General features: G+C 45.6%; 1 protein-coding gene across 3 annotated transcripts in view; it reads left to right on the top strand.

Annotated features, from left to right (window-relative positions):
- dnajc14 (DnaJ (Hsp40) homolog, subfamily C, member 14) overlaps positions 1-16,389 on the top strand; it is a 63,565-nt gene that overhangs the window by 2,221 nt on the left and 44,955 nt on the right. The window contains exons 2-3 of one of the 3 annotated variants that reach the window (XM_085972961.1): positions 7,104-7,248; positions 14,223-16,085. In XM_085972961.1, coding sequence (XP_085829087.1) covers positions 14,271-16,085 — 1,815 coding nt within the window. In that variant the 5' untranslated portion in view covers positions 7,104-7,248; positions 14,223-14,270. Of the gene's footprint in view, positions 1-7,103; positions 7,249-11,248; positions 11,394-14,222; positions 16,086-16,389 lie in introns of those variants that run through there. The other 2 variants (XM_085972962.1, XM_085972960.1) reach the window with 2 other exon arrangements.

Here is a 16,389-nt window from a genome sequence, read left to right as displayed (position 1 = left end):
TTTTTTTTAAAGTAACAATATAGGAAAATATAGTATATTCTATGTAGAGATATAATAGTGTTGTCACTATGATTTCAGTAAAGCATAATGGTGGGCACATGGCATTTTTATGCAGATACAGCTAGATTTTTTTCACTGGGATTTCAATAAAACCTGATGTTGGATGTGTGACAGTTTCATGCTGTATATACCTGAACTGTGCTCAGTTGTATAATTCTAGATTTTATTCAAGCTTAAGTTGTGTCTGCCATGCGTATTTTGGGCTTGTAGAACACCAGGGTGCGCACCGTTGATTACAGGTCTGTACTGCGGGCGATTGTGGTGGGAGCAGCTTGACGCGGTGAAGTAGCGTGTAACGTTGCAGCGTGCGGCTTTCCCCTTCCTTGAGACCAGTGCGCTAAGTTTAGTAACTAAACGGAATGTTGTCCCTCGCTTCACTGTAACCAGCTTTAGATTAATACGTACTCAGAACGCACCGCGCCATCACGTAACCACCGTTAATCAGCCAGTATGGCTGTCATCAGGCATCAGCTGCATGGAGCGTTCCTGGATTTTCAAATTGATCCAAAATAAAACTCTTTGTGAACTGCTTAACGTGTATGTAACAAAAATAGATAGTGGTTATGAATTGCTTGAGTTCTGTTGTCTTAGTGTCCGATCAACTGATTTGTAGGCATTCCCTGGATGTCTATTGTATTCTCATCGACAGTATTAAACATGGGATATCCAAGAGCGGCCTTCAAGCACCCAGGCACCACCTGCCAACGTTTAGATTTGATAGCAGGATCTCTCATTTTCTGGGACAACGACAACTTGCATTTCTATAGCGCCTTTAACGTAGTAAAGCGTCCCAAGGCACTTCACGAGCGTTAACGAACAAAATTTGACACTGAGTCACACAAGGAGATATTGGAACAGGTGAGAGGTAGGTTTTAAGGAGCGTCTTAAAGGAGGAGAGAGAGGCGGAGAGGTTTAGGGAGGGAATCCCAGACAAATAGAAAAAGAACCAGAATTGAAATTTGATGAGCTGTCCACATTAGTTCAGGGATATAGTGGATTCAGGGCCAGTATAACGCAAATAAAACAGCATTTTAATTGTAAAATGACCAAAAGTCCTTTCTTACCTTTGGAAAAAATAGATTGAATTAAAGTAACTTTTATTTTTGTGCGTCAGCTTGCGGTGCAACCACCTCCCAGCAGCCTGTGAGAGTACAGCAGCCAGTCCTGCTAAAATTATCCTGCCTACTTGTAATTGTTGATGCAGAGTTTTACCGAAATCCCTACCAGGCCAACAAGATTCAATAGTGCTGCAATTGAAGTTTTGCCAGTGCTTCAAATGTTTGTTTTTAAATTCCTCAATCAGAAAGTAAAACTTGGTTTGCAATGGATTTTTTTTTAAAACTTGGACACACGCAGTAAAATATAACGGCTGTGTACCCACCCACGTGTTGGTGCACAGCTCCCTAAGTAGTATGACAGCAATTGTGTCAGGTTGATCTTGCACACCTGGTTGCGGAGGAGAAGCAGCAAAGACCTGTTGCCCATTGGGGCATATAGAGTGGCACAGAAAAGTAATTCCTAAAATAGGCATGTGCTGTCATTGCAACAGATATAATGGCTGATTATGAGGGACTCCTAGTGGTAAAGCAGTCTCGGGAGCTCTCTGTGTACATGCTTTAACAGACTTATTGATGTGTAGTATGTGGGGCATGGGGGTAGAGAGGATTAAAGAAGAACAAAGGAACTTGCATTTATATAGCGCCTATCAGGCGGTCTCAAAGCGCTTTACAGCCAATGAAGTGCTTTTGAAGTGTAGTCACTGTTGTAATATAGGAAACACGGCAGCCAATTTGCGCACAGCAAGCTCCCACAAACAGCAATGAAATAAATGTTTTTGGTGATGTTGGTTGAGGGATAAATATTGGCCAGGACACTGGGGAAAACTCCCCTGCTCTTCATATAGTGCCATGGGATCTTTTACGTCCACCTGAGGGGGCAGGCAGACGGGGCCTCAGTTTAACGTCTCATCCAAAAGAAGGCACCTCCGACAGTGCAGCACTGAAGTGTCAGTCTGGATTATGGACTTGGGTCTCTGGACATGAACTCACAAACTTCTGACTCTGAGGCGAGAGTGCTACCACTGCTGACACCGAGAGAAGCTGAAGAAGTTTACACCAGCATCTGGACCCTTAAAATTATTAAAATCTTGATAGATATATAGGGATCAAGTTTCCGCTTGTTTGTGCTAGTTATATTGGCGCAATCTGGGCAGAATCTGCCAAACCAGTGCAAAAGATCTGGGAATTTTAAACCTAAGTGAGTTGAGCCTAAAACCACTTGCATTCGTGTTTTCTGCGATCTTTTATGCTGGTTCAAGATTCAATTCACCCGAAGCAGGCCCCGCCCACAAAACTGGCCACTCCCCCAGGTCAAAATAGCGAGATTCCACCGATTGCGCTGGTTCGAGAAGGCTCTTAAAATTGCGCTCATTTTCTTAGGTACACAGACACTAGTCGGCACATTTTAAAGGAGTTTCCGTATCAAAAAATAGTTAATTTACTAAGAAATTGACTGGTGTGCACCAATGAAACTATTAAATGGTTCAGTCTAGTTTTTTTTGTCATTTTAAATCGGGTTACCCGCAGGTGGAGGACTGGACACCCTTTTTGCTGATAACTCATTTTCAGCTGTCTTTTAAGTTATGAAAGGTTTTGATAGAGTGGATACAGAGAGAGTGTTTCCACTTGTGGGGAAGAGCAAAACTAGAGGCCATCAATATAAGATAGTCACCAAGAAATCCAATAGGGAATTCAGAAGAAACTTCTTTACCCAGAGAGTGGTGAGAATGTGGAACTCGCTACCACAGGGAGTGGTTGAAGCGAATAGTATCGATGCATTTAAGGGGAGAAGGGACTAGAGGGTTACGCTGATAGAGTTAGATGAGGAAAGACGGGAGGAGGCTCGAGTGGAGCATAAACGCCGGCATGGACTGGCTGGGCCGAATGGCCTGTTTCTGTACTGTATATCCTATGTCTGTAATATATTAATAAAACTGCACCAGGTTACCGCTCTTAAATTCATCAGGAATACTTATTAATGGAATGAAAAATAAAGAAACAATTATGTTCTTTTATGTTGTCTGATTACGTGGTTGATGGATGATTTTATGTTTGTGATTATGCAAATGAATTTGAGTGGAAACTTGCAGTGTAACCTAACCCGCACATTTTGGGCGCAATTTCCCGATTGCGCCCAAAGCGGGAACTCAACCCCATAATCTCCCGTGTGTTGCACGCAGAGTGTCGAGACCAAGGGTGGTCGTCGGGTGAAGCAGGGTTAAAGGTTGAGGTGATAATTGGCCCAGGGTGCGCAAATGTAATTTGGTCTCCATCTTAAAGTCATGCATTCCGTCCTTTGTTTAATGTTCCATTATAGATTCCTGAGTCTACACTTATAATGGCAACTGCAAACTTGGCACAGTAATGACATCCCCTCACCAGTGGTGGTGCTGCCATCCCTCCACTGCAGGGGGATGATTACAGCTCACCAGTTTGCATCAGCAGTGCCCACTGTAAATGGAAGCACAGGAATTTAGAATGTAAAATTTAGAATGCATCACTCCAAAAATACTCTGAAGTTTGCTTGAATCACCATCTTGAATGTATCGCCAGGTTTAAAAATTCCAAATAACAATAACATGATATAAGAAACTTGTATCTAAAAAATAATTCTCAAACCTGTCATGCCATCAATCTGAAACTTAATTGAGCCTTCTAACCTCAATAAACTCTGTACTCTTCCTTTGAAGCTAACCAGTTGAAACTTTAAATGAGTACTGAGTGCAGCATACATGTGGAGGGACAAGCAGATGTAGCATTAGTTATCCCAGCATCAACTGGTCAGTGATTGTAGTACTGGGGAACCACTTCATGCTTTGTGTCTAAGGTAACAAACATGATTTCTACTCTGCTTTTTGAGGCTAGCATTGCCATTTGATACCAGAATCAAGTAGATGCAAAAAGATAGAAGGGCTGGTGAATTGCTATAGCTATTTCATAGGCTACTGATGTGATGGACAGAGAAAATTACCTGGTCATTAATACTAACGTACAATTACATTAGTATGGTCAGAGCCCTCCTGCAAAATACTCTTGCTTTTGGCCAGTGAGGGGGTTACACCTCTTCCCCAGATGTCCTCTGGTCGTCCCCCGCCCCCCCCATTGTACAAGGTGGTAGCCCTACCCTTTTTGAGGGACGGAGGAGAGAGAGACAACATCAAAAATGAAATGCTCAAGTTCAGCAATATGGAGATGCAGGGTGCGGTACTCAAATTATTCAACATCATATTACATTCAGGCTGTTTTCCCGATATCTGGTGCCAAGGACTAATCTCCCCCATATATAAAAGTGGAAACAAATCAGACCCAAATAACTACCGCGGCATCTGTGTCAACAGTTGTCTAGGGAAGTTATTCTGCAGTATTCTAAATAGTAGATTACTTGATTTTCTTAACAAACATAATATCCTCAGAAAAAACCAAATTGGCTTTCTTCCAAAACACCGCACCACCGACCATATCTATACCCTTCACACCCTCATTGAAAAACATATACACCAAACAAAAAATGGGAAAATATTCGCCTGTTTCATCGACTTCAAGAAAGCCTTTGACTCTATATGGCACGAAGGGCTCCATTATAAACTTCTTCAGTGTGGAATAGGGGGCAAAGTCTATGACCTTATTAAATCAATGTATCTGAAAAACAAATGCGGGGTCAAAATTGGAGACAAACGCACCGATTTCTTCACCCAGAGAAGAGGCGTCCGGCAGGGCTGCAATTTGAGCCCGACCCTGTTCAACATATACATAAATGAATTAGCAGACATGCTGGAGCAAAGCGAGTCACCAGGTCTCCGTCTCCTGGATGGAGAAGTGAAATCCCTGTTCTACGCGGACGACCTGGTTCTGCTGTCTCCCACAGAACAGGGATTACAGCAACAACTAGACCTACTCGACAAATACTGCCAAAATTGGGCTCTAACAGTAAATCTAAAGAAAACCAACATCATGATTTTTCAAAAAAGGCCCAGATGTCAGGAAAACAAATACCAGTTTACCCTCAGTGATACCACTATAGGACACACTATGAGCTACACCTACCTTGGTCTAACTATTACAGCATCAGGGAGCTTCAGCATAGCAGTGAATGCACTAAAAGAAAAAGCCCGAAGAGCCCTATATGCAATAAAAAGAAAATTCTACAACATCCAAATCCCAATCAAAATCTGGCTCAAAATATTTGACAGCATAATCCTGCCCATTGCACTGTACGGTAGTGAAGTATGGGGCCCGCTAAATCACCAAAGCTACACTAAATGGGAAAAACACACAATAGAAGCCCTACATGCAGAATTCTGCCGAAGCATCCTTCGCACCCAAAGAAAAACGCCAACAAATGCATGCAGAGCCGAACTAGGCAGATACCCACTGATAATAAACATCCAAAAACGAACACTAAACTTCCTAAATCACCTCAAATCTAGCTCCCCAGACACCCTTCATTTCAAAGCCTTTCAGACCCAAGAGCTAAACCCAGAAAAGAGTCCCCTGAGTCAGCTGCTACTGAAACTAAGTACTCAGCCGGACCCTGACCAGCCCCAGACCAACACAGCCGTCCAAACACCAATCCGAGTGAACCAAATCATTAAAAAATGCAAAGAAACCTACCTGGAACATTGGAACAAAATAACCGAAAGCCAAAGCAGATTAGAATGTTACCGGGCCCTAAAAAGAGAATATAAACTGGCAGACTACCTCACGACCATCAGAGACACAAAACAGAGACAGACCCTCACCAGGTACAGACTAAGCGACCACCAACTGGAAATTGAAAAAGGCAGATACAAGAAATCCTGGCAGCCTAGAGAGAATAGAATATGCGATCAATGTCTGGCCGGCGAGGTTGAAACAGAGATGCATTTCCTCCTAAAATGCGAAAAATTCAACACATCAAGAAACATATTATTCAACAAGCTAAGCCAAACAACCCCAGATTTCAAGGAATTGGATGACCTGTCAAAATTGAGATTAGTCCTAGGAGAAGGAGACAGACCATACCTTGGGGCCAAATATGTAACAACATGTCACAACCTGAGGACTGTTTAAAATTAAGACTGTTTAAAATTAATATTGAACGTACCAAATGAAGTACAAAGACTGTTTAAAATTAATATTGTTTAAAAGTAATATTGTATGTACCCAACAAATGTCAAATCGATTGACACCTACAGAATGTTGGAAAACTGTACCTTTTTGCTATGTAAGCTTTGGCAATATGGTTCTCTGTAAACTTTCATGCCAATAAAGCATTTGAATTGAATTGAATTGAAAGCAAAACTAGCCGATAAAGCTCTCCTGTTGAGAGTCCAATAAAGTCATGCGGTTTTAAAGCAAAACTCTGTATATAAAAAAAAAGTCTAATCTGAGCGTCAAAAACCACCTTAATGATCCAGATGGAGAAATTTGATGTCTTAACAATATACCATTAATCCGAGACGTTAAAAAAAAAAAAACCCTCTTAATGGCTAAGCAGGCAAATGCACCACGTGGGATGTTCGAGCCAAGTGTGCCAAAGAGGGCTCTGGTTCAACCCCTATGCTTCATTAGCTTACCTCAGCTGGGGTGGCAGGGAGCGTACTACAGCTGGTCGCATTGTCCATTTTACAGCCAGTTGTTGCGCACGTGAGATATATCATTTATACTGTGTGAGACAACAGCCCACCTCCAACTAATTTTCTACAAGCCTCCAACAGCTGGAAGAGCATTCAGATAGCTGTGCACGCTTACTCCGTACCAGCAAGTGCCAACTGTAGCCATAACAACTTGTGTGTAATAACCAACCTTTCAGAGCACTCTGCACAAGAGAGAAACATCTAGAACTAAAAAGCAAGTTCATTTCAAATTTTTAATATACAGCATGAAATTGGAACACGCATGCTGACCGTACCCTATTGATTGTGCTGTCTGTTCCACTCGCGAAAATGACCTGCAGAGCTCGGTGACTTTTGCCACTTGAATTATCTGATTTCCTTGACTTTATAGGACAAAAGCTGTATTCGACGACTCATGTAGCCTCTGAACTGCACACGTGGACTGGTGAGCACCAGGGCAGGTTTGTGCTGCGACTGCTTCTCAACGGTTCGTGAGCTTCCAGGAACTGCACGAAGCTGTGCTTGGTTACTGAATGGTGAGGTACTCTCAGCACTAAGGAGGGAACAAGTTGAGTTGAGATTAGCCAAATTGTTGTTGTTCGCTTATCTCTGGTCGTTCAAATAATCAGGATCGACTGCAAACCAATATGGTGGGAATATTGTGTTTAATCAGAGTTTAAAACGGAATATAACACACTAGTTATACAGCAGCTGGTACTGGTCCCAATCAGACAGACGGCTGGTGTGCGCGAGCAGTTCTCCGGCTTGCGGCCTTTCTCCCTCTCGTCTAGAACCTCCAAGAATGGGTTGAGTCCGCTCCCGGAAGAGTGTTCGACCAGTCTCACTCTTGTATAGCTCTCCCCTCCACCGTCTGTGCTAAGAACTTTTAAGTCTTGCTTTTATTCCCGTTTTAGGGGTGGGTCTGATGTACAATATGGACAGGACTTTCGTTCGTGCGATCTGGGCGTCGCTGGCAAGGCCAGCATTTATTGCCCTTGAGAAGGTGGTGGTGAGCCACCTTCTTGAACCGCTGCAGTCCCGTGTGGTGAAGGTGCTCCCACAGTGCTGTTAGGGAGGGCGTTCCAGGATTTTGACCCAGCGACGATGAAGGAACGGCGATATATTTCCAAGTCAGGATGGTGTGTGTGACTTGGAGGGGAACTTGGAGGTGGTGGTGTTCCCATGAGCCTGCTGCCTTTGTCCTTCTAGGTGGAAGAGGTCGTGGGTTTGGGAGGTGCTGCCGAAGAAGCCTTGGTGCGTTGCTGCAGTGCATCTTGTAGATGGTGCACACTGCAGCCACGGTGCGCCGGGGGGGGGGGGGGGGGGGGGGGGTGTTTCAGGAGGTCTGGGACAGGAGCGCAGGCAGGTGGCCAGCAACAAAAATGGCCGCCCCGCACCTCGTCTTTAAATTGCGCCTCCCCGTCGGACATAGTGTCCAGCGGTAAGTCAGGGGGCGCTCCCGAAGATTGTGAGCGGGGCGCTGCGCACACCAATGACGTAATTGCCAGCGGCGCAGCGCCACAGGGCGCTACCGGTTAGTGCCACCACTAACCTCCCGCTGAATTTTGCGGGAAGCGTGGGCAGTGCCGCGCCCGGGTGGTAGTTGCTTTGCGTCCCGTTAGCGCCCTCTTAAGGTGCTAACTGGAGGTGCAACCAACTGAATTTTTCCCCCTTAAGGTGGTGGATAGGGTGCCAATCAAGCGGCTGCTTTGTCCTGGATGATGTCGAGCTTCTTGAGTGTTGTTGGAGCTGCACTCATCCAGGCAAGTGGAGAGTATTCCATCACACGCCTGACTTGTGCCTTGGTGGAAAGGCTTTGGGGAGTCAGGAGGTGAGACACTTGCCACGGAATACCCAGCCTCTGACCTGCTCTTGTTGCCGCAGTATTTATGTGGCTGGTCCAGCTAAGTTTCTGGTCAATGGTGATCCCCAGGATGTTGATGGTGGGGGATTCGGCGATGGTAATGCCGCTGACTGTCGAGGGACGGTGGTTAGACTCTCGCTTGTTGGAGATAGTCATTGCCTGGCACTTGTGTGGCGCGAATGTTACCTGCCACTTATCAGCCCAAGCCTGAACGTCGTTCAGGCCTTGTTGCATACGGGCATGGACTGCTTCATTATCTGAGGAGTTGTGAATGGCACTGAACACTGTGCAGTCATCAGCGAACATCCCCATTTCTGACCTTATGTTGGAGGGAAGGTCATTGATGAAGCAGCTGAAGATGGTTGGGCCTAGGACACTGCCCTGAGGAACTCCTGCAGCGATGTCCTGGGGCTGTGATGATTGACCTTCAATCACCCCAACCATCTTCCTTTGTGCTAGGTATGACTCCAGCCAGTAGAGACTTTCCCCCCCCGATTCCCATTGACTTCAGTTTTACTAGGGCTCCTTGATGCCACACTCGGTCAAATGCTGCCTTGATGTCAAGGGCAATCACTCTCACCTCACCTCTGGAATTCAACTCCTTTGTCCATGTTTGGGCCAAGGTTGTAATGAGGTCTGGAGCTGAGTGGTCCTGGTGGAACCAAAACTGGGCATCAGTGAGCAGGTTATTGGTGAGTAAGTGCCACTTGATAGCACTGTCAATGACACCTTCTATCACTTTGCTGATGATTGAGAGTAGACTGATGGGGCGGTAATTGGCTGGATTGGATTTGTCCTGCTTTTTGTGGGCAGGGCATACCTGGGCATTTTTCCACATTGTCGGATAGATGCCAGTGTTGTAGCTGTACTGGAATAGCTTGGCTAGAGGCGTGGCTAGTTCTGGAGCACAAGTCTTCAGCACGACAGCCAGGATGTTGTCGGGACCCATAGCCTTTGCTGTATCCAGTGCGCTCAGCCATTTCTTTATCACGTGGCGTGAATAGAATTGGCTGAAGACTGGCTTCTATAATGGTGGGGACCTCAGGAGGAGGCCGATATGGATCATCCACTCAGCACTTCTGGCTGAAGATGGTTGCAAACGCTTCAGCCTTGTCTTTTCCACTCACGTGCTGGGCTCCACCATCATTGAGGATGGGGATATGCATGGATCCTCCTCCTCCCGTTAGTTGTTTAATGGTCCACCACCATTCACGACTGTATGTGGCAGGACTGCAGAGCTTTGATCTGATCCATTGATTGTGGGATTGCTTAGCCCTGTCTATAGCATGTTGCTTCCGCTTTTGAGCATGCATGTAGTCCTGTGTTGCAGCTTCCCCAGGTTGGCACCGCATTTTTAGGTATGCCTGGTGCTGCTCCTGGCATGCTCTTCTACACCTTATTGAACCAGGGTTGGTCCCCTGGCTTGATGGTAATGGTAGAGTGAGGGATATGCCGGGCCATGAGGTTACAGATTGTGGTGGAATACAATTCTGCTGCTGCTGATGGCCCACAGTGCCTCGGATACCCAGTTTTGAGCTGCTAGATCTGTTCTAAATCTATCCCATTTAGCACGGTGGTAGTGCCACACAACACGATGGAGGGTGTCCTCAGATGGGACTTCGTCTTCACAATGACTGTGCGGTGGTCACTGCTTCAATGCTGCATCTGCAACAGGTAGATTGGTGAGGACGAGGTCAAGTAGGTTTTTCCCCTCATGTTGGTTCTCTTGCCACTTGTCGCAGGCCCAGACTGGCAGCTATGTCCTTCAGGACTCAGCCAGCTCGGTCAGTAGTGGTGCTACTGAGTCACTTGTGGTGATGGACATTGACGTCCCCCACCCAGAGTACATTCTGTGCCCTTGCTACTCTCAGTGCTTCTTCCAAGTGGTGTTCAACATGGAGGAGTACTGATTCATCAGCTGAGGGAGGGCGGTAGGTGGTAATCAGCTGGAGGTTTCCTTGCCCATGCTTGACCTGAAGCCATGAGACTTCATGGGGTCTGGAGTCAATGTTGAGGACTCCCAGGGCCACTCCTTCCCGACTGTATACCACCACCCCTGGTGGGTCTGTCCTGCTGGTGACACAGGACATACCCTGGGATGGTGATGGAGGAGTCTGGGACATTGGCTGAAAGGGATGATTCTGTGAGTGTGACTAGTCTGTGCCTCCTGCAGGAGATTGGGGGGAAAGGCATGTGCAGGTTAATGTCACTGTGCAGGTTAATGTCACTATGCAGGTTAATCCCCGGTGTCCTGGCCAATATTTCTCTCTCAACCAACATAACAAAAACAGATTATCCAGTCATTTTCACATTGCTGTTTGTGGGAGCTTGCTGTGCGCAAATTGGCTGCTGCATTTCCCACATTACAACAGTGACTACAGTTCAAAAATACTTCATTGGCTGTAAAGCACTTTGAGACGTCCGGTGGTCGTGAAAGGCGCTATATTAATGCAAGTCTTTTTTCCCCTTAATGTCACTGTACTGACCGAGCTGCTCCGTCTGCTCAGTGTGCTTCTCGTGCTATCTGGTTCACCTGACGTGTCCAGCTTGAAGTGCAACATTTGTTTTTTTAGATTAGAAGTACAAAAACTTGATATTTTTTCTTTAATTTTCAGACCTTTATGTGCTATACGTTAATAAGCAACCGCACTCCAGTGTAGCCATTTAGACCAGAAAGTCCTAGGTTCAGTTCCCCGGGCTTCCGTGAGAGTGGCAAAGGTAATGAAGGGATGGTGGTGTCTCTGGAACTGTCCCCCAGCATAGCTCCGCACTTTCAGGAGCGAAGGGAAGAAAATTGAAGGAAATCTAGTGGGATGGGTAAGAAAGCATCTGCTGGCATACTTACTTTTGTGGTTATCACTGGCAGTGAGTAATGGATCTGTAGGAGTGATTGCAGTGCAGAAATCTAATCCAGGGTCTTCCTATATCATAATGATGAGCGCAAGCTTGATATATATATATCTATATATCTTATATCTATATATATATCCACAGGGCAGCACTCTCGCCTCTGAGTCAGAAGGTTGCGGGTTCAAGTCCCACTCCAGAGAGGTGAGCACATAATCTAGGCTGACACTCCAGTGCGATACTGAGGGAGTGCTGCACTGTTGGAGGTGCCGTCTTTCAGATGAGACATTAAACCGAGGCCCCGTCTGCTCGCTCAGGTGGACATAAAAGATCCCATGGCACTATTTCAAAGAAGAGCAGGGGAGTTCTCCCCGGTGTCCTGGGGCCAATATTTATCCCTCAATCAACATCACTGAAACAGATTATCTGATCATTATCACATTGCTGTTTGTGGGAGCTTGCTGTGCGCAAATTGGCTGCCGCATTTCCCACATTACAACAGTGACTACACGTCAAAATGTACTTCATTGGCTGTAAAGCGCTTTGAGAGGTCTGGTGGTTGTGAAAGGTGCTGTAAAAATAAAAGTCTTTCTTTGAACTTGTCTGAAGTCAGGGACTGGGTATATTATTTTTATCGTTTACACTAGGTTCTGGAAATAACTGTCCAGATAGATGCTCTTTGTTGTTTTGTGAGATGGCATTCACACTACAGCATTAGTTCTGATCATGTAGGTCCCTTAGTCAGAAAGGGGAGAATTTATAATGAGGAACAAGGAAATGGCAGAGCAATTAAACAAATACTTTGGTTCTGTCTTCACGGAAGAGGACACAAATAACTTCCCAGAAATGCTAGGGAACCAAGGGTCTAGTGAGAAGGAGGAATTAAAGGAAATTAGTATCAGTAAAAAAATAGTGCTGGGGAAATTAACGGGACTGAAAGCCGATAAATCCCCAGGGCCTGATGGTCTGCATCCCAGTGTACTAAAAGAGGTAGCCATGGAAATAGTGGATGTATTGTTGTCATCTTCCATAATCTATAGAATTTTGGAACAGTTCCTGCAGATTGGAGGGTGGCAAATGTCGTCAACCCAAGCACCCCACCCACCCGCCCCTTCAACCACCGTCTGCCCCACCTGTGACAGAGACTGTAGGTCCCGCATTGGACTCATCAGTCACCTGCGAACTCATTTTTAATGTGGAAGCAAGTCATCCTCGGTTCCGAGGGACTGCCTAAGAAGTAAGAGAAGACTATTTAAAAAAGGAGGGAGAGAGAAAACAGGGAACCACAGACCGGTTAGCCTAACATCAGTAGTAGGGAAAATGCTAGAGTCTTTTATAAAGGATGTGATAACAGGACACTTCGAAAATATCAACGGGATTAGACAAAGTCAACATGGATTTATGAAAGGGAAATCGTGTTTGACAAACCTACTGGAGTTTTTTGAGGATGTAACTGGTAGAATAGATAAGGGAGAACCAGTGGATGTGGTGTATTTGGATTTTCAGAAGGCCTTTGATAAAGTCCCACATAAGAGGTTAGTGTGCAAAATTAAAGCACATGGGATTGGGGGTAATATACTGGCATGGATTGAAAATTGGTTAACAGACAGGAAACGGAGAGTAGGAATAAATGGGTCTTTTTCGGGGTGGCAGGCGCTGACTAGTGGGGTACCGCAGGGATCAGTGCTTGGGCCCCAGCTATTCACAATATATATCAATGATTTGGATGAGGGAACCAAATGTAATATTTCCAAGTTTGCTGACGACACGAAACTAGGTGGGATTGTGAGTTGTGAGGAGGATGCAAAGAGGCTTCAAGGCAATTTAGACAAGTTGAGTGAGTGGGCAAATACATGGCAGATGCAGTATAACGTGGATAAATGTGAAGTTATCCACTTCGGTAGGAAAAACAGAAAGACAGAGTATTATTTAAATGGTGATAGATTGGGAAATGCTGATGTACAAAGGGACCTGGGTGTCCTTGTACACCAGTCACTGAAAGCAAACATGCAGGTGCAGCAAGCAGTTAGGAAGGCAAATGGTATGTTGGCCTTCATTGCAAGAGGATTTGAGTACAGGAGCAAGGATGTCTTACTACAGGGCCTTGGTGAGACCAGAACAAAAATTGGAGAGACAAAAAGCAAGTTTTCACAGAGTAGATTGTCTGACAGGGACAGGGTGATAGTAAGCAGCTCTCATGGAAGAAAAATTTATAGTTTTAAAGGATATACTTGCCATTGAGGGAGTGCAGCGAAGGTTCACCAGACTGATTCCTGGGATGGCAGGACTCGTATGAGGAGAGATTGGGTCGACTAGGCCTGTATTCACTAGAGTTTAGAAGAATGAGAGGGGATCTCATTGAAATGTATAAAATTCTGACCGGACTAGACAGACTGGATGCAGGGAGGATGTTTCCCCTGGCTGGGGGGGGTCTAGAACGAGGGGTCTCAGGATACAGGGTAGAACATTTAGGACTGAGATGAGGAGAAATTTCTTCACTCGGAGGGTGGAGAACCTGTGGAATTCTCTACCACAGAAGGCTGTGGAGGCCAAGTCACTGAATATATTTAAGAAGGAGATAGATAGATTTCTAGATGCAAAAAGCATCAAGGGGTATGGGGAGAGAGCAGGAATATGGTATTGAGATAGAGCATCAGCCATGATCATATTGAATGGCGGAGCAGGCTCGAAGGGCCGAATGGCCGACTCCTGCTCCTATTTTTCTATGTTTCTAATATTTATGTGTTTATTTCTCTCGCACGGTTGTAGCATTGACTGTATCTCGTGTCTTGATTCTAGGTGAAGATGGAACAAACATGACTGCCAGCAACTTGAGTTTCTGCTGCAATGGAGAGAAAGGATCACCACACTAGGCGAGATGATCTGCAGTGGTCAGAAAGAAACAAAACGCACGGGTATGTGAAGGAGGAGCAGCGAGGTACATGCCAACTGTCCCGTCACAGCCAGTCTCAGTTTGATCAGATAAGACGGCCGGTCGCCGGTTCTCCCCGTGATGATAAAACGACCGATTTTCCAAATTACTCCTGCGGTGCACGGTGTGATGGTGCTGACTCGAGTCGGTATATTTCGGAACATGTCCACCCTTCTCATGGTACTCTGCCCTGGCAAAGGACGAGCCATCAACCAGTAAGAAATACTGATACAGGGAACTGTACACCAGTCACCTTGTCAGATTGGACTCTTGGTGACGTGAACTGTTTCGATCACAAAGGACCATCTTTAGATCAACTCTTGGATGAAGAGCTGAAGTCGCTGGACATGGAAGGATTGAGCTTCTCCTGTGGACATCTGGATTTTACAGGGCAGATGTCATCTCTCTATTGTTCTGGCGTATCAGGTGATGGGTGTAACCTTCAAAGCCGAGAGACAGAGTTGGCCAGTAGTGAGAAGCCATACTCTCTTTCTGATGCTGTAACTGATTGTGAAGGTGTGACTGACAAAGACCCACAAGAGAATGGGTGTCTGTCCTCTGTCCATCAGGAGGAAAGCTCTGCGTGTACTCCAGCGTTTTTAGGAGGGTGCTTTGAACCTGGCAGCTACGGAGATCACAACTTCCCCTTCAGGAGCGATGACAATCTATCCTTCCTTGACAACTTGGATTGTATACGTTCTGCCAATGCTTCACAAGAAGATGGAATAGATGAATGTGATGAATTGAATGAAAACCCTGTGAAGATGGCAGAAGATGTTGGCCATCCTGTGAAGTTCACTAACAGGAAAAGCGGCAGACGTCAGAGAAACAAATCGGCGACAAAAGATAACTCCTCGAACACCTGTGATAAGGAGGATGCGAGGGAGCACGCGAAGAAGAATGGCAAGTCTTCAACTGCTAATAAACAGAGGCAGACAAAGGCTGAGCGGAAGCGACAACACGCTGACCACCGGGACAGATTAAAGATCGGGGTGCAAAAACAAACTGAAGAATTGCTTTGGAGATGTGTAACCTATGTGAAAATGATAATGGACGTCATTCTTTTTGTGACCCACAAGTGTGGAGAGTACGTGGAGACGGGGGGCAAACTTGTGTATTCATGTTGCCAGATACAAAGAGAGGATTTTAATTCCTTAAAGGGCAGTGCAAGGACCTCAAGCATGTGGCTTCTTAAGCAGGCAAAGTTAGGGTCAGAGAAGCTTAGACGGTTTTGCCTTTCCTCGCTGAAGATGACTATAAAGTTTTTAAAAATGCTGCTTGCTCTGCTTTTTCTAGTACTAATGTTATTTATAGGATGCTTACGACTCTGCTACAAATATGGAAAGTCTGGGGTTTCCATGATTTTTCGGAAGTTACCCACCTGGGGCAAGGAAAGCTTTCCCCATTCGCCAGCTGTTTGCATTCTGCACCGCCTGTGCGAGTCTATAGAAGAATCTAGGACTTGGAATTATTTGAAACGACTGTGGGAGAAATTGAAAATGAGATCCTGGCTAACTGATAAATGGCGGACTGCAGGCCAGTCTCCACCTTCACCTCCATCCCCTCAGTCACCCGGTGCTAGTAGGTACCAGCCAGATCACGAGGTGGACCGGCTGCTAGCAATGGCCGATATACCAGAGGAGGACCTGGATCCTTTTAAAGTTCTGGGCGTGGAGGTAATGGCCACTGATGCCGAGCTGAAAAAGGCTTATCGGCAGTTGGCCGTTCTGGTAAGTTCCGCATGAAAACATTGAACTAAAAAACAAAATGCAACTGTCTGATTCAATTATTTCTATTTGACCAGTCACCACAACCAAAATTCTAAGTATTGTGAGTTGCTAAAATTTGCTTCTGTTTTCCCATCTGTTGGGGTGAACCTTTGCCAATCTTGGTCCTACTACTCTGGGTAACCTTTTAACACCCTGCAGTTACCTGAGAGAAAAGCACTGAAATTTCCAGTCACTTAAACTCCACCCCCCCACCACCAAAGGCAGCACCTCATCCTGGGGTTTCTGTTCCACGGGTGTCAATGGC

Source organism: Somniosus microcephalus, chromosome 33 (assembly GCF_052327205.1).
Source record: "Somniosus microcephalus isolate GS21.2 chromosome 33, FLI_Smic_1.0, whole genome shotgun sequence".
In the NCBI taxonomy this organism is placed as follows: domain Eukaryota; kingdom Metazoa; phylum Chordata; class Chondrichthyes; order Squaliformes; family Somniosidae; genus Somniosus; species Somniosus microcephalus.
This window is presented reverse-complemented; position numbering and strand designations above follow the sequence as displayed.